Source organism: Dermacentor andersoni, chromosome 11 (assembly GCF_023375885.2).
Source record: "Dermacentor andersoni chromosome 11, qqDerAnde1_hic_scaffold, whole genome shotgun sequence".
NCBI classification, from domain to species: domain Eukaryota; kingdom Metazoa; phylum Arthropoda; class Arachnida; order Ixodida; family Ixodidae; genus Dermacentor; species Dermacentor andersoni.
Window position 1 is genome coordinate 7,243,275 of NC_092824.1, and position 18,291 is coordinate 7,261,565.

Genomic DNA, 18,291 nt, shown 5'->3' on the forward strand with positions numbered 1-18,291 from the left:
TTCTACGCCATTCGCGTCACGCGATGAAATCAGATAACACAAGGTTCGGCGACAAGAGACAGCGGATAGAAGCATCGATAACTTTCCAGAAACTTCGGATACATACAGGCGCGTCCCGCGCTGTGCGATAACATTTGTTAGGCGACGAAACCCGGTCGCCCGATAAAGATAAGTACACGTGTCACTATAGTGCCTTCACCTCTTCAGCCTTTTGCTCCAGATGCGTCTAGCGCTGTTCCTAATACTTCACGATCGGCATTCTTGCCACCGGTTACTGCAGGAGACTTGCACAGCATCTTATTTAGCTTTTGACCTGGGAAACCACCTGGTATAGACGGTATCTCCAGACATGATATTCAACGTAATTTTTTTCTGCTTGAATCCGTCCTGCTGTTCATTATTAATGGGTATATGGATCATTGCTTTATTCCCGACGATTTAAAAGTGGCTGTTGTTGAGCCGCTCTATAAGAGTGGTTCTCATAGCAAAGTAGAGAAGTACAGACCGATTTCCATTTTGCCTGGAATCAGTCAAATATTTGAAAAACATCTGCTCGTAACGGTGACCAATTTCCTGAATAAAAACAATGTTCTGTCACAAGCACAGTTTGGTTTCATCCAGGGAAAAAGCACTATTTCCCTCCTAGAGGAATTTACGGACACTCTGCTCTTTTTTTAGATGTAAGTAAGGCTTTCGATTCCGTTATTCACACATTACTTCTTGATAAGATTGAAAGAATTGGCTTCAGGGGCCTATTTATAAAGTTAATGTCTAGTTGTTTTAGTAATAGCTCTCAGGTGGTGCGCATAGGTGAGTATTCCAGTACAAAAATTTAGTTATTTATTTATTGATACTGCAATTCCGGTATCGGGATTATAGCAGGGTGGGAAACAGAATTAGGCAGTTTCACAAAAATGGCAAAATGTAAACAAAAGAAATAAGGGTGCAGGTTGAAGCTCTGCAGCCAGTATCAGGAATACATTTGAACAAGATATCAAACAGTAAAAAATAAAATACACAATAGAACAGTAAAGTGATGAAATGCAGTAACACGGACTAGGTAATATGTTGAGCGAATAACGTGAGTGACGGTTGCAACACTTCATTGTTAGTGAGGTTATTCCAATCGGTAATTGTTCGTGGAAGAAATTAGTATTTAAGAAAGTTATTACGGATGCGAAAAGGAGTTAAAGTTAGCTTATGTTGTCGGGTCGCATGCCCAGATGAAAAATCAACTAAATGGGTGAGTTTAGTTCTGTAGTGTCCTTTAATTAATTGGTACGTGAATTTAAGTCTTCCAGAACGATTTCGCTCATTTATTGTCCGCAGACCAGCTTTGATTAAAATATGTGTTATCGATGTACGTCGATACTTATTATATATGTATCGAGCAGCCCTCCTTTGAACCCTCTTTACTTTGTTTATGTTTGTCTTAGGGAATGGGTCCCAAATGATAGCAGCATAATCTAAGGTAGGCAAGAGAATGCATTTGTAAGCAAGGAGGCGGACAAATGGAGTGGATAACCGCAATGCCCTTCTTAAGAAAAACTATTTACCAAAAGCGTTACACGTTATGAAATCAATATGTTTGTTCCAGCTGAGATTGTTAGTGACCCAGAGCCCTAGATATTTATATTTTGTTACTTCTGCAAGTGTCACATCATTAATACTGTAATCAAACGGTAAGGCATTCTTTTTGTGAGGAATCCTCATCAATACAGTTTTTTCTCAAAATTAATGGACATTTGCCATAATTCACACCATGCAGAAACTTTTTGCAACGCGCTATTTAGTAGTATTTGATCTGAGACACTTCTTACTCCTGTATAAATGACACAATCATCAGCGTAAAGCCTAATTTTCACAGGAATGTTAGACACAATATCATTAATATATATTAAAAACAACAGAGGCCCAAAAACAGAGCCCTGAGGGACGCCAGAGTGAACTGTAAGCTTGTCAGAACAATGATTGTTAAAAACAACGAATTGTTCCCTGTTTAAAAGGTAGGCTGAAATCAACTTTACTAATTGTTTGTTATGAAGTATTATGTCTAACTTATAAATTAACTTTTCGTGAGTGACCCTGTCAACAGCTTTCGAGAAATCCATAAATACGGCGTCAATCTGTGTTCCATTGTTAATTGAAGAGGAAAAATCATGTATAGCTTCTACTAGCTGTGTACAAGTTGAGTAACCCCTCCTGAATCCATGCTCATATTTAGTAAAGAAATCGTTAGCTTCGAGGAAGTTTGGTATGTGGTTGTGAATTATGTGCTCAAGTAGTTTACAGGCAGTAGATGTTAGCGAAAGTGGGCGGTAGTTCTTGATCAATCGCTTGTCTCCACTTTTGTGAAGCAGTTTCACTCTGGCAGTCCCCCAGTCTCTTGGGATTAGACTTTCACACAAGGACCTTGTAAATAAAACAAACAAATATTTAGATGTCCATTGTGCATATGTTTTCAAAAAGGCATTAGGTATGTTGTCCGGTCCAGGTGATTTCTTTACGTCGAGGTTAAGCAGCATACTTAAGATACCATGCTCACTAATGACAAGATCCTCCAAAGGCGGCAGTGAGGGTTCAAATTTCGGAAAGATGATATTGTCGTTACTAAATACGGACTTGAATAAGACTTGAATGTCTTCATTGAAGACATTAGATAGTTCATGTGCATCACCGACCAGAACACCTGTGAGTTCAAACTGATCATGAGTCTTTGAGGTTGGGGAAACCGAACGAAAGAATTTCTCAGGAGACTCTGATATAAATTTGGGCAAAGATTTTTCAAAATAATGCTGTTTGTCAATGGCCGTTTGCTTTTTGAGCTGACAACTAAGGAAAGCTATATTTTGTTCCAATTCCGGAGCAGTAATGTTTTCTTTTCTTTTCTGTTTCGTGCGCTTCAGTTTTCTTTTAACTGCAGTGTCGCCCGAGAAATCCATGGGTTTTTGTTTTCTTTTTAACAATAACCGGCACGTGACATTCAATACATTCATATACCATGGCCTTGAATTGGTCCCAAAGTTCTTGAACCCTTGCAGTGTTATTACAAAATGCATCAAAATTAAAGGAAAGAATGTCAATAATGGAAAAATCGTCAGCACGGGAGAAGTTTCTAAAATGCATTTTAGGGCAAACTTTGTCAAGAGTCATGTCGTAAAGGTTCACGAGAACAACCTGGTGATCGGAGATGCCAGGTATCACTACGCACTTAGTTGCATCAAGGATTGTTCTAGAAGCAAAGAAGAGGTCTAAAATAGATGTTGAATTCCCTTGTATTCGGGTGGGGTGGTCTACAGTTTGCGTCAAGTCAAACGAGAAAACTATATCAAGCATTGCCTCACTTGATTCGTCAATATGCGTCTTGAGTGCGAATGTTGACCAGTCAATATCCGGGAAATTGAAGTTGCCTATTAAAATAATGCGATCATTCAGCTTAAAAAAGGTTGTCATATATTCTTTAAGGTTATCCATGACCATGACAGGTGATCCAGGCGGCCTATACAGTGCTCCTACAATAAACCGGACGTTGTTATGGTATGCCTTACAGAAAATGCATTCAATACTAGGCACTTCAGGCATGCTCAATATTGTTACGTGTAGCTGAAGCTGAATGCTATTTACAATTTATTTACAAGGAAGCTAACGGAGGCCAAAATGGCGACGCTATATCAAGCCGGCACACACTTCGTCTTCTTTCTCCTCAGTGCAGCCACACTGTGGTGGCTGTTCCGTAGCATCACCCCCGGCTGTAGAAGCACCGGCCCGGAGCTTAATCTACACATGCGCGGTGAAAGGTGTGTTCTATGGTTTTAGTCTCGCCACGTGAACGATGTCAGTTGCAGCTGATGATGACGCTGAGAGGTCGGCGGGGATGATTTCACACGTGACATCGGTGACTTGTCGCACCACGCGGTAAGGGCCAGTGTAGCGCGACAGCAGCTTTTCGGAAAGTCCCACACGTTGAATGGGTGACCAGAGAAGCACCAGAGAACCCGGAGAAAAGTGCACGTCGCGATGGTGGCAATCATAGAGGCGTCTCTGATGCTCCTGTGAGGCCTCGAGACGGGTGCGGGCGAGCTGGCGCGCGTGGTCGGCGTGTGCGATCGCGTCGCGGGCGTATTCGGTGGTTGAACGTGTGGCCGAGGGCAGCAAAGTGTCCAAGGGCAACGCGGGTTCTCGGCCATATAGGAGATAGAATGGTGAATAGCCGGCGGTGGCGTGACGCGATGAATTGTACGCGAATGTCACATATGGTAAGTGAAGATCCCAGTCGTGGTGGTCGGTCGCAACGTACTTCGAAAGCATGTCGGTGATGGTCCGGTTGAGGCGCTCCGTGAGGCCGTTGGTCTGTGGGTGGTAGGACGTGCTGAACTTGTGCTTTGTCGAGCAGGAGCGGAGGATGTCCTCGACGACTGCCGAGAGAATGCTGCGGCCACGGCCAGTGAGTAATTGGCGCTGAGCACCGTGCACTAAAATGATATCATACAGAAGAAAGTCAGCAACGTCAGTAGCAGAACTTGTCGGGAGGGCTCTGATAATTGCCTACCGCGTAGCATAATCAGTAGCGACGGCATCCCATTTATTTCCGCACCCCGAGAGAGGAAATGGTCCAAGAAGGTCTAGACCAACACGGCAAAAGGGTTCGGGTGGGATATCGATCGGCTGGAGACATCCAGCTGGAGGTGTGGAGGGCTTCTTTCGGCGCTGACAGGCCTCACAAGCGGCAACGTAGCGCCCCACGGAGAGGACGAGACCAGGCCAAAAGAATCGATGGCGCACACGGTCGTATGTGCGGGAGACGCCCAAGTGTCCAGACAAGGGAGCGTCGTGAAGTTGCTGGACTACAGTCGAACGCAGGTGCGATGGAATGACGAGCAGAAGGCCAAGACAATATGGATCAAAATTGCGGCGATGCAATGCCCCCTCCTTAAGGAGAAACATCCGGAAAGAGGTGTCGCCAGGAGTTGACTCCAGACGGTCGATGAGGGCTCGTAAGGAAGGATCGCGGCGTTGCTCGTTCCGATTTGAAGCAACTGGGACACAGAGAAAACGCAAGTGATGGCGTCCGCATCAGGGGGCTCGTCGACGGTGCAGCGGGACAAACAATCGGCATCCTGGTGCAAGCGTCCCGTCTTATATGCCACAGAGAAGGTATATTCTTGCAGGCGTAACGCCCAGCGAGCGAGTCGTCCTGTGGGGTCCTTGAGCGAGGATAGCCAGCAGAGAGCGTAGTAATCAGTGATGACACAGAAGGGGCGTCCGTACAAGTATGGACGAAACTTCGCAACAGTCCACACAAGAGCGAGGCACTCGCGCTCTGTGATTGAATAATTGCGCTCGGCGGGTGATAGAAGTCGGCTGGCATAGGCTATAACGCGATCATGTCCACGCTGGCGTTGTGCTCCTATGCCTGCTCCTATGCCGTGACCACTGGCATCAGTTCGAACTTCCGTTGAGGAAGACGGGTCAAAGTGGGCCAAAATTGGAGGCGTGGTAAGGAGAGTAGTCAGCTGCGAAAAAGATGCGGCATGGTCAGGACCTCAAGAAAAAGGGGCGTCTTTCTTCAAGAGGTCGGTAAGGGGACGTGCGATGCTCACAATATCCTTCACAACGCGTCGGAAATAAGAGCACAGCCCTACGAACCTACGAACGTCCTTGGTAGACTTCGGAACAGGAAAATTCGTAACGGCGCGAATTTTGCCCGGCTCGGGTCGCACGCCTCTGGCGTCCACAAGGTGTCCAAGGACGGCGAATTGGCGGCGAGCGAAGTGATTTTTTGATGAGTTGAACTGGACACTGGTGCGGCGGAACACGTCAAGAATCGCTGAAAGACGGTCTAGATGCGTCTCGAATGTGGGCGAATAAACGATGACATCATCCAGATAGCACAAACAGGTGGACCACTTTAACCCCTGAAGCAAAGAGTCCATCATTCGTTCGAAGGTGGCGGGTGTGTTACAGAGACCAAAAGGCATCACGTTGAACTGATAAAGGTCGTCAGGGGTAAGAAATGCAGTCTTCTCTCGGTCCATGTCGTCGACGGATATCTGCCAGTAGCCGGACCGTAAGTCGATAGAAGAAAAATAGGTGGCGCCGTACAGGCAGTCTAGAGCGTCATCAATACGTGGCAAAGGGTACACGTCCTTTTTTGTAATTTCGTTCAGATGTCGATAATCTAGGCAAAAGCGCCACGTTCCATCCTTCTTTTTGACAAGTACGACGGGAGACGCCCAGGGACTACAGGAAGGCTCGATAATGTCCTTTGCAAGCATCCTTTTGACTTCCTGTTGGATAACAGCTCACTCCGAAGCGGAAACACGATATGGACGTCGGTGAATAGGGTTCGCATAGCCAGTATTTATGCGATGGGTCACGAGGGACGTTTGACCTAAGGGTCGATTGTCAAAGTAAAAAATGTCGTGATAGCCTTCAAGAACGCCGAAAGAGCTTCAGCTTGAGCAGGTGCAAGGTCAGAAGAAACCATCTTCTCAATTTCGACGTCAGTAGCGTGCGATAACGTCACGGTATGGGCTGAGCTGTAACGATCTTCCACTGTGAATGGCTCGACCTTATTATCCTGGAAAGCGCTAATTATAGTCAAGGAGATCCCCTGAGGCAGAACTTGCACGGTTAGCGCGAAATTTACAAGGGGAAGGCAGGTGCGGTTTCCAGTAATTTTCAGCACAGTGTGCGGCACGGTAACACCATGTGTAAGCATAACGGCCGGAATAGGTGCGGCCACGTAATTGCCGTCAGGTACAGCTGGTGAGGACAACAAGTCGACGTGTGTCACAGAGTGAGGCGGTAGGCGAATAAAATCCATACAGCTCAAATGGCTTGGAGGCGGGTCCACAGGGTCGGCAAGAAGGGGCTAGTCAAGGCGAAGTGAGCCGGCTGAACAGTCAATGAGGGCAGAATGATTGGCAAGAAAATCCAGACCGAGAATGATTTCGTGAGGACAATGCTGGATGACGGTGAAGAGAACGACGGTGTGTCTCTCAGCAATGGTGAGTCGGGCAGAACACATTCCAACAATAGCGACAGTCCCTCCGTCGACGACTTGTACAAATCGGTTCGGGGCAGTCGTCAGGACTTTCTTGAGCCGACGGCGAAGGGAAGCACTCATAATTGACACATGCGCCCCGGTGTCAATCAACGCGCACACAGCAAGATTGTCGACGAGAACGTCCAAAAGATTCTTGTTCGTGGGTAAGGTGAAGCGAGGATTTCGCGCCAATGTCGTCAATGCAGCTTCACCTCCAGAAGCTGCACTGTCTAGTTTTTCGGTCGGGGGTGCGGCGAGTGGGTCGGAGAAGGAGCACGGCGTGACGGGGGCGAGCGAGATTGGCGGCGGGAGGGAGAAGGCGAGCGAGAGTAGCGGGGTCGTGTCAAAGATGTCGCAGGGTCAGATGATGGGGCGGGCATAGCAGGAGCGAAGGAAAAGGACGCGCTAGAGGGACGAGGGTGGTAATCAGGAGAAAAGCGCGTCGGAGAAGTCCAGCGGCTGCGGCAGTGGCGAGCGACATGTCCAATGCGTCGGCAGTTAAAACAGATCGGCTTGTCGTCCACGGTTCGCCATTCGGAGGGGTTGCGCTGTCCATAAAAGGAGTAAGACGAGCGGGGTGGGGACGGGCGTGGAGAAAGGTTCCGGGGGTACGGAACGAATGGATTGCAGGCCGACGTTGGACAACTCTTGACGGACGACGGCCTGGATCAAGAAGATTGTCACCGGAGAATGATCAGGTAACGGGAATGAAGGGGCCGCTGGTTGTGCCGCTTCGACCTCACGACGAATGATGCGGGTCAAGTTGTCACATCGCGACGGCTGGTGGAAGAGGTCGTCACAGGATGACGTAGCGGCTGTGTTGGGAAGTTGCGTGATGGGCTGGGATACCCGGCGGCTTTTAGCATGCTCGAGACGGCGGCACTCCTTGAGGATGATATCGATGCTGGTGACGTTTGTAAACATCAGCAAATTGAAGGCGTCGTCAGCAATGCCTTTGAGGACGTGGTTAACCTTATCGTCCTCAGACATGTTCGGGTCAGCCTTGGCACAAAGGGCCAAGACGTCGAGAATGTACGACACGTAGGACTCGGTCGACGTCTGTACACGTGTGGCAAGAGCTTTCTTGGCGTTGACTTGTCGACCAAACGGATTGCCAAATAGGTCGCGAAGCTTGTCTTTCAAGAGATTCCAGCTCGAGATCTCCTCTTCGTGAGTCTGGAACCACGCCAGTGGAGCTCCGTCGAGGTAGAAAAGAACGTTGGCGAGCATAACAGTCGGATCGCACCTGTGACTGTTCTGACACGTTCGTACAAGCGGAGCCAGTCGTCAACATCAGGACTGCCGACTCCGTTGAAAACACCAGGATCCCGAGGTGGGGAAACGGCAGCGTAGGTCGGGGCTGCAGGCAGAGACGCTTGCGTAGATGAAGTGCCGCCAGCAGGAGCCGAAGTTGCATTGTCGCCGTTGCGACCGCTGCGAAGCTCCATGAGGGGTACGGGGAACGTCCACCTCCACCAAATTAATGTTACATGTAGCTGAAGCTGAATGCTATTTACAATTTATTTGCAAGGAAGCTAACGGAGGCCAAAATGGCGACGCTATATCAAGCCGGCACACACGTTGTCTTCTTTCTCCTCAGTGCAGCCACACTGTGGTGGCTGTTCCGTAGCAATATATTTAAATCTTCTTTAAAGAGTATGGCAACTCCTCCACCTTTACCCCCACGGTCTTTCCGAACTACACTGTATGGAGCCGGCACAAATTCACTATCGTAAATGGTATCATTTAACCATGTCTCTGTTAAGAGCACGATGTCAGGATCTTCGCAAAGTAAAATTCCTTTCAAATCACTAATTTTGTTTAATATGCTTCAATTTACATTTAGTATGTTTAGGATTTAGGAATGGGCTTGTGCTGCGAGTTATTTTTATTGCTCAGCTTATAACGGGCACCTTTAACTTCATCCCAGCCTTACATTCCATCGTCAAGGGACAATTTATTGTGCATTAGTTTCACCTTGGCTCAATTAGCCTTTTCTTACGCGGCACTTTTCCACAGGTGCTTTCGTATTTCTTGCGTTCTGGTGGAAAACTCTTGAGAGATGGATATTGCGGAACCCTTTAGTTTGTGCGCGCATTTCGATGCTGACGGCTTTTCTCGGTAGTCTAAAAGTTTGAGTATTACAGGGCGTTTATTATCTTTAAATTTGCGGCCAATTCTATGACACCTCTCAATGCCAGAGACAGTTAATCCTAATTTGTCCTCAAAGCCCTCAGTCACTACCTTATTTTCAAGCCTAGCTGCTGTCTCTTCGTCATCATGAGGTAGCCCGTATATAACTAAATTGTTTCTGCGACTCCTATTTTCTAAGTCGTCGACTTTAGAAATGAGAGCAGATAACTGTTTATCAACCTTCGCATCAGTGTGTTCCATTGTTTTCACACGTTTGTTCAGCGCGTTTAAACCAGCCAGCTGTTTCTCAAAACCTCCTATGCGTTTGGTCAGTGCTGAAATGTTCTTCACAATATCGTTTCGAGAACTCTGCAAGGCTTCCACAAATGTGGTCAACGTTCCCTGGCCGATCAGTAATTCGGAAAGCATTTCCTTTTCTGTAGGACCCGGATTTGCCTCTATATCACCACATACCAGCAAGTCAATTGGCACAGAAAAGACATAATTGAAGACATTTAAAAAAGATAGTGGGCAGGGCAGCAGCACCAAGAAGCGATCATTGCTTCGACAGCATTTGGTACGTAAGTACTGACTAACCTGCAGTACAAAACAGAAGGGATTCCTTAGCATGTTGCCGCTGAGGCTGCTGCCATGCCCACTGGTGAAGCTCGGTGTGGTCTGGTCTTTTATAGCTGGGAAGCGGGTCATGTGGTCCGACGTAAACGCAGTTCGCATAGATGCGGTGATGATACTTGGCGGCGGCGAATCTTCCACGCGGCAAATGTTACCGGCACGTGTCGATGACATCGGATACGCCCCCGGGATTCCATTGCCGCGTGGTGCAGCGGGAAAACAACCGCATGATGACGGCTCGGTTTGCAGCAGAACTGCCACAACCTGCAGTACGAAACAGAAGGGATTCCTTAGCATGTTGCCGCTGAGGCTGCTGCATGCCCACTGAACCACTGAAATGTTAAAATCGGGTGTTCCCCGGGAGTTTGTTTTATCTCCTCTTTTATTTAAGCTGTACGCCAATGATTTGCCTCAATTTGTATCAAAATGCCGCATATTCCAGTACGCCGACGACACTGTCCTTCCGTTAACTCATGCATCAATTAATACATGCGTTTATAACCGTCCAGCCGACGCCACGTCTGTAATGGATTGGTGTACAAGTAACGGAATTGGAATTAATAGACAAAAGAGTATACTAGTTTGCTTTCATATCCCCTATAAAAAATTTATTGTCCTGTGCCATTTTTTGTTCACGCCTCTAATTGTATAAACTGCAAATGCGTACCATTAGAGTTCGCAACTAATGTAAAATATTTAGGCATCGTTTGATTGTCATATGACATGGAACACTCATTTTACAGATATTAGCAAACAGCTACGAGCAACATCCTGTCTTTTGCATAACTGTAGATACCTGTTCCCGTTTTCTGTCCGGAAATTCATTGTTCACGCACTTATGTACAGCCATCTTAGATACGGAATTACCATATTTTATCACTTTTCATTTACATGGCGCGCAAAATTGAATTCTATTCTGAAATCTGTTCTTCGAAATGTTGCATACAATGAGACCATTCCCCCTAATAATAATCTATTTTCTGTTTTGTAGTTACCCTCATTTGAAGCATTATTTTTTCGAACTGTGGTGATAAAACATTTTTGGAACAGCGATATTCCTTTTCCGTTGATTCCTGTCAGACCACTGAAACACCATAATATGTTCACTACCCCGCGGTGTTATACCCGTTTTGGTCATTATACCAGAAAATATTATTTTCCTAACGTGTTTTAACCCCGCGAGTTATAAGGGAGGAAGAAGAGACAAGGACGCAGTGTTCGTAGACGCGGCTGGATACAGTCGCAGACGGGGGTTTACGGCAGCCGTAATCGATAGGGAGAAACGCTGCAAGACGTGCGCGACGATATGCACCACAAGTAACGAGATAGCTGAAGAGGTAGCCATAGCGCTCGCAGTAGCTCAGACTAACGCAACCGTGATAGTCAGCGACTCTCAGACGGCAATAAAAAACTTTGCCAACGGCCGAATCTCCCCGGAGGCACTACGCATTCTTCTTGCAGGAGGCCGAAATTACAAAAGATATCCTGGACACCTGGACATCACCTTGACACCCGTTCACACCCTCGCGGAGGACGGCAACAACGAGGCGGCACACGACGCGGCTCGAGGGCTTACGGACCGAGCCGCAGTCGCAAGTGACGCCCCGACACCCTCCGGACGTGACGGTGCGGTAAATGAGGGGGAGTGGGAGGACAGAATGACAACATATTATGATATTACGAAACATTATAGGTTACAGAGGCGCATATTCCCGCGACTTCACGCAAAATTGACAAAAAAGCAGTCTGTCGCATGGCGGCAGTTACAAACTAGGACGTATCCGAATCCTGCGCTCTCGCACATCATATATCCGGATGTATATCCTACGGACAAATGCAGAACATGTGAATCCAGAGCCACTCTGGAGCATATCTTATGGGAATGCCGAGGGATAAAATATCAATAAAGAAAACGCGGCCTCTAGCAGCAGCCTTCGCATGCGCTGGGAAGCCGCGCTGCTCAGCCCCGCCCTGGAGGATCAACTATGGGCCATCCAGCGGGCCGAGGATGCCGCCAGGACCCACGAACTCCTGGCCGTCACCTAGGCGGAACCTTTGGCCCTCCCCACGAACTCGCAGGGCACCCAATAAAGTTCTTTCCTCCTCCTCCTCCTAACGTTTTTAATTCTTTACCCACTGAACTGTACTTTATCTCATAAAAAGTGACACTCAAACTCTACCTCAAAACCAATTCTTCTTCTGTTTAGTTGTCATTAGAGCCCGTGCTATAGTTTCGATTAGTTCCGTTTAGTCTAGATTGGTGTGTATCCTTGTTTGTTTCACTTTATATCTTTTGTAGCTTGCGTTTGCTCGTAGCTCACATTTTCTTTATGGTTGTTGTAGCATGCATACAGACGCTACTCAGATAGCAGGAATAGGAATGGCTTTATTCCCAAACGCGCGCTGTTTATCTAGGTACGAACAGGGGCGTGGCCGTGACGTCATTCTGTCACAACATTTCTTCCAGCTTTAATGTTATTTTTAATTGTATCCCCATCTATCTGGTTGCTTGCGTGTTCGTGTACTACGCCTTAAGGTTTCAGGAGTAGACTGAACTGGAACCTGCTCCGAGGTCTCGGGGCCGGACATCGCCTGGTGATCTTCAAGGCGCCCCGATGCTGGGGGCTCATGTGAAGATTGGTTTTGCAGTGTCTAATCATCGCCCTGTGGACCGTCTGGAAGGACTGTCAATTCTCGGGCCGCCATGGGGTCTGCTTGATCGAGCCGTCCTGGAAGTTGTAGGACTGAATGCGAGCTTCTGGCTGGCTGGTAATCCGGGCGCTTAGCTGAAACGATATGGTCGGCATGCACAAAACGTTCTTCGTTATTCACCCGCACTGTATACGTGACAGCACTAATACGGCGCGTGATCGTGCCTGCTAACCAAAGAGGGTCGCTTGGGCGAGTTCCTTTCACTCGCACCTCGTCACCTGCTGTGAACTCACGCCACGTTGACCTTGAGCGGACAAAAGTGGGCTGGCGCGATTCGTTCTTCAACCGGTTACTCAGCTCCGGGTGCAGGAGGCTAAGACGTGTTCTTGGGGCCCACGTCAAAAACAACTGAGCGGGCGTAATCCCTGTCGATGCGCAGGGCGTGTTCCTGTACGAAAATAAAAACTGATCGACACAATGCTGCATAGACTTGCCATGCTTTTTGTGTTCTCCAATTTGCTTTAGTAGGCTTTTCTTGACGGTTTGCACAAGTCGCTCCGCCGCCCCATTCGAAGCAGGATGATAAGGCGGAGAAGTGAGGTGGCGTATGTCATTGGAGGCAAGGAATGTAGCGAACTGAGCAGACGAGAATTGCGGTCCATTGTCTGTGACGACCATTTCCGGTAGACCGAAGCTCGCAAATATTCTTCGCAGCTCTTGCACAGTTGCTTCCGCTGTAGTTGATTTCATGCACACAACTTCTGCCCATTTGGAATAAGCATCTATCAGGACTAGTAACCAGCATGAATTTGCAAAAGCGAAGTGCAAGTGCACTCTTTCCCATCTTTTGCGTGCACGGGCCCAAGGAGTGAAGCCTACCTGGGACGGCGTGTTTTGCCTAAATTGACAGACTGCACAGCTCTGGACAGTGTCTTCTATGTCCGAAGTTTGCTGAGGCCACCACACATGGCTCCTCGCAAGCATTTTCATTCTAGTCGCGCCTGGATGGCCTTCGTGCAACAATTTTAAAACCGGCGTAACTACCGCACGTGGCACAATTACGCGATTGCCCCAGGTCACGCAGTCTCGATCCAACGATAGTTCATGGCGTCTAGTAAAGTACGGTGCTAAATTTTCATCGGCAACTTTTGCTGGCCATCCATTTAATGTGAAGAAGTGGACCTTCGATAGGACTGGGTCCTGCTTTGTTGCTTTCCGAATATCTTCAGCTGATAAGGGCAGTTCGTCTGTTGCCGAGAAAAACTGCATGTAGTCCCTGACGTCAGCTTCGTTCTTTAGCGGAAGCCGCGATAATGCGTCTGCATTAGCGAGAGCCTTCCTTCTCCTATATACCCATTTGTAACGGTAGGCCGCAAGTAGCAGCATCCAGCGCTGCATTCGGGCAGCTGATAGTGCTGGAATGGGCTTGTTGTGTCCGAGTAAGCCGTTTAAGGGCAGGTGATCAGAGTATATAGTGAACTCTCGTCCATAAATATATTTATGAAATCGTTTGATAGCGAACACCACTGCAAGCGCTTCTTTTTCTATTTGGGAGTACCCAGTCTCTGCTTTACTGAGTGTTCGCGAAGCGTAGGCTATCGGTTTTTCATTTCCATCGATTTCATGGAAGAGCACCACCCCCAATCCGTATGCAGACGCGTCTGCTACAAGGCCTATTGACTTCTCCGGATTGTAGAAGGTTAGGACACTGTCACTCGTCAACCAACGCTTGCTCCTCTGGAAACACTCTTCAGCGTCTTTGGGGCACTGCCACTGCCGAATTCCCTTCAGTAATTGATAAAGGGGTTTCAGCTGTGTGGACATGTTGGGGATGAACTTGGAGTAAGAAGATAGCATGCCAAGGTGCGCTCTTAGTTCCGATTCATTCCTTGGAGCTGGCGCATTCCTAACAGCTTCAACCTTTTCCGTGCATGGCTTAATTCCACTTCCGCTAAAAATATGCCCCAGATAGGTGACAGAGGCTTTGAAAAACTTACATTTCTCTTGCTTGAGCCGAACGCCATGCTCCCGAAACCGAGCAAGGACTGCTTCAACGCGTTGGAAACATTCCATTTCGGACGCTCCCGTGATGAGGACATCATCGAGATAGCAGGCAACGCCTTTCACGCCTTTTAATACTTGATCCATCACCGACTGGAATATGGCTGGGGCACTGGAAATTCCGTATGACATGCGGCGGCACTGAAATAAGCCGATGTGCGTGTTAAGCGTCAACAGTTTTTGAGAGTCAGGGTGCACTTCTATTTGTTGTTACGCAGTGGTCAGGTCTAATACCGTGAAGACCTTGCCTTCCGCAATTACTGCAATGATGTCTTCGACTGAGGGTAATGGATAATGCTCCGTCATTATGCAAGGCTTTAAGGTAATTTTGAAGTCTCCACACAGCTTCACCTTCTTGTCTGCCTTGGGGACGACGACCACTGGTGTAGCCCAGTCGCTTTGTTCCACGGGAACCAGGACCCCGTTCCGTTCGAGCTGTCGAATTTCTTCTTCGACTGCTGTCCGCAGGGAAAAGGGAACCGGTCGAGCCTTGCAGAAAACTGGTCTGGCGTCTTCCTTTAGGACCAGCTGTGCCTTGTGTCCCTTTATTAGTCCTACCTCCGTAGAAAAGACATCGCTATACTTGCGTAGCAGCTCCTCCACCATTCCGTCTGTCTGCACCGTGAATACGCTCTTCCAGTCAATCTTCAGTTCTGCAAGCCAGTCACGTCCAAGTAGCGACGGCTTCATTCCAGGTACAACCACGACAGGCAACGTCTTGCGTTGTTCTCGGTAGACACCACAGGCACTTCCGCTTGCTCTACAATTTCCAGTGGTGCGCCTCCGTACGTTCTAAGTTGCAGTCCTGTTTTGACTGGTGGCTGTGAACAAGACAGGGACGAAAAGACGCTCTCGCTAATAATCGAGACAGCGGCTCCTGTGTCGATCTGCATCTCCACCGGCGTGCCTGCAATGTGCACTTGCACTCGGTAAGGTCGACTCGTCGGTCCACTTTGCTGAACCTGAAAAAGTTGCAACTCTTCCACTTCTTCGTCGTTGTCGTTGAATGCATTAACCGCTTCTCGTTTTTTTTTCTTGCACGCTCGAGCCAGATGACCGGTCATTTTGCAATAATGACACCTTGCCTTTCGATATGGACAGTCTCACGCATCGTGTTGCTCCGCACATCGGTAACAAGAGTAACCGGCTGCAAGACCCGCCGAAGTCCTCGCCTTTTGTCTTTGTTGACCCTTCTGAATGACGTGGACGTCTCCGTCGAGAAAAGTCTTGTGAGAGGTTGGGCGGAAGCCTTTGGATTCTTTCGCAGCCAGTTCCGCGCTTCTGGCTAGGTCATACGCAGTTTCGAAGCTTAGGTCCTTTTTCTTCAGAAGGCTGGCTTGAATCAAAGCGTCGCCGAGGCCAGCCACGAACCTGTCTCGAAGAGCATCGTCCAGAAACGGCCCAAAATCGCATCTTGCTGCCATATGGCGTAGTTCCACGGCAAATGCAGAAATTGTCTCACCTTCCATCTGGTAGCAGCGATTAAACTTGAACATTTCGGCGATAACTTTGCTTCCCGGAGAGTAGTGTTCCCTCAGGACTGCGACGATTTCATTGAATGATTTGTCTTCTGGCTTCGCTGGTAGCAACAGGTCCTTCAGCGTCTTGTAGGGGCGTTTACCAATGGCCGTTATAAAGGCAGACTTCTTCAGGCTGTCATCCTTGTTTTGGGTCCCTTTCCAGTAGTGGTCAAATCTTTCAACATAAGACATGAAATCTTCTTCGCCATCATCGACGAAAGGCTCGAAATCCAAGAACTTCACCATTCTTCTTGTCCTGCGCAATCTCGGCCTAAGTTTCCGATCCCATCCTCATCGCCACTTGTGGTAGCATGCATACAGACGCTACTCAGATAGCAGGAATAGGAATGGTTTTATTCCCAAACGCGCGCTGTTTATCTAGATACGAACAGGGGCGTGGCCGTGACGTCATTCTGCCACAACAATGGTACTTTGCTTTCGTGTTGTAGCCTCCTTTTGCGTTGTAGTTTGCTTTTGTTTTTGTAAGTTTCATCAGCTTATAGCTTGCTAACCTTGCTTTTTTTTTTTAGTACTCGTCATGGCTTGGGTTGACCAGTTATTTAGAATGTGTCATATTTTCATGAAATAAGGGATATTATTATTATTATTATTATTATTATTATTATTATTATTATGAACTGTTGCCGCACATTTGGCTAGTGTTTGTAAACCTCTTGCATTATCCACTAGTAGCACTATGTGATCCACATACATCAGAGCCGGGACCTTTAGTTGCAGGATTTTTCCATTATGAGTGTCGTCATCATCATCAGCCTATTTCATGTCCACTGCAAGACGAAGGCCTCTTCCTGTGATCTCCAATTAGCCCTGTCCTGCGCCAACCGATTGCAGCTAGCGCCTGCGAGTTTCTTAATTTCATCACCCAATCATAGTCTTCGGCCGTCCTCGACTGCGGTTCCCTTCTCTTGACACCCATTCTGTAACCCTAAGGGCACATTCACACCGGCGACTTGAGGAGGTCGCGCGACCATTTGCGACTCGCAATCAAAAAGCGACCGAAGGCGACTGATGCTCACACCGGCAAGCCCGGCTGAGCGCGACCCGCAAGTCGCAATCCCGGAGATTATCGTTCTCAGCGAGAACTCTCGGAATTTACGCGGAACTTGAACGCGACGCCGGAGGAGGCCGGATCTAGACACACGAAAGATCACTTCCGGTGCGCCATTGATTGGTTTATCAGTTTTGCGACCATGGTCGTGCGACTGAAAAATCGCGCAGGGAGCGTCTGGCCCAAAATGGTCGCTTTTCAAGAAAGGCGACCGTTTGCGACCATTTGCGACTGGTCGCTTTGCGACCAACTTGGTCGCGCGACCACTGTCAGTCGCCGGTGTGAATGAGCCCTAATGGTCCACCATTTATCTAACCTACGCATTGCGTGACCGGCCCAGCTCCATTTATTTCTGTTAATGTGAATGAGAATATCGGCTATCCCTGTTTGCTATCAGATGCACAGCACTCTCTTCCTGTGTCCTTACGTTATGCCTAACATTCTTCGTTCCATCGCTTTTTGCGCTGCCCTTAACTTGTTTTCCAGCTTCCTTGTCAGTTTCCAAGTTGCTGCCCCATATGTCAGCTTTGATAGAATGCACTGATTGTACACCGTTATTTTTATTGATAATGAAAAGCTTCCACTAAGAAGCTGACGGAATCTGCGGAATGCTCTCCAGCCCATATATATTCTTCTGTAAATTTTCTTCTCATGATCACGGTCCACTGTGAGTAATTCCCCTAGGTAAACGGACGCCTTCACAGACTACCGGCCGACTGGCTATCCTTAACTCTTGTTCCCTTGCCTGGCTATTGATTATTATCACTGTCTTCTGCACATTAATCTTCAACCCCACTCTTATACTATCCCTGTTAAGGTCCTAATTGATTTGTTGCCTCTCGTCCTCAGTGTTGCTGAACAGGGCAATGTCATCTGCAAATCGAAGGTTGCTGAGATATTCGCCGTTGATCCTTAGTCCTAAGCCTTCCCAGCATAATAGCTCGAATACTTCTTCCAAGCACGCAGTGAATAGCATTGGAGAGATTGTGTCTCCTTCTCTGACCCCTTTCTTTATAGGTATCTTCCTACCTTTCTCGTGGACAATTGAGGTAGCTGTGGGTTCTCTGCAGATAGCTTCCAAGATATTTACGTAAGCGTCCTGTACTCCTTGATGATATAATGCATCTATGACTGCTGGTATCTCGACTGAATCAAATGCATTTTCGTAATACATG

General features: G+C 47.8%; 1 protein-coding gene across 1 annotated transcript; it reads right to left on the reverse strand.

Annotated features, from left to right (window-relative positions):
- Window positions 1-15,630: 15,630 nt before the first annotated feature.
- On the reverse strand, window positions 15,631-16,293 carry LOC140214172 (uncharacterized). The gene has a single exon (XM_072285533.1). It carries the CDS (start codon window positions 16,291-16,293, stop codon window positions 15,631-15,633), a length of 663 nt encoding a protein of 220 aa, XP_072141634.1.
- Between the last annotated feature and the right edge of the window lie 1,998 nt (window positions 16,294-18,291).

Bases quoted from the DNA above. Each gene is read 5' to 3' on its own strand.
- LOC140214172 (XM_072285533.1), bottom strand. From the start codon at position 16,293: ATGGTGAAGTTCTTGGATTTCGAGCCTTTCGTCGATGATGGCGAAGAA.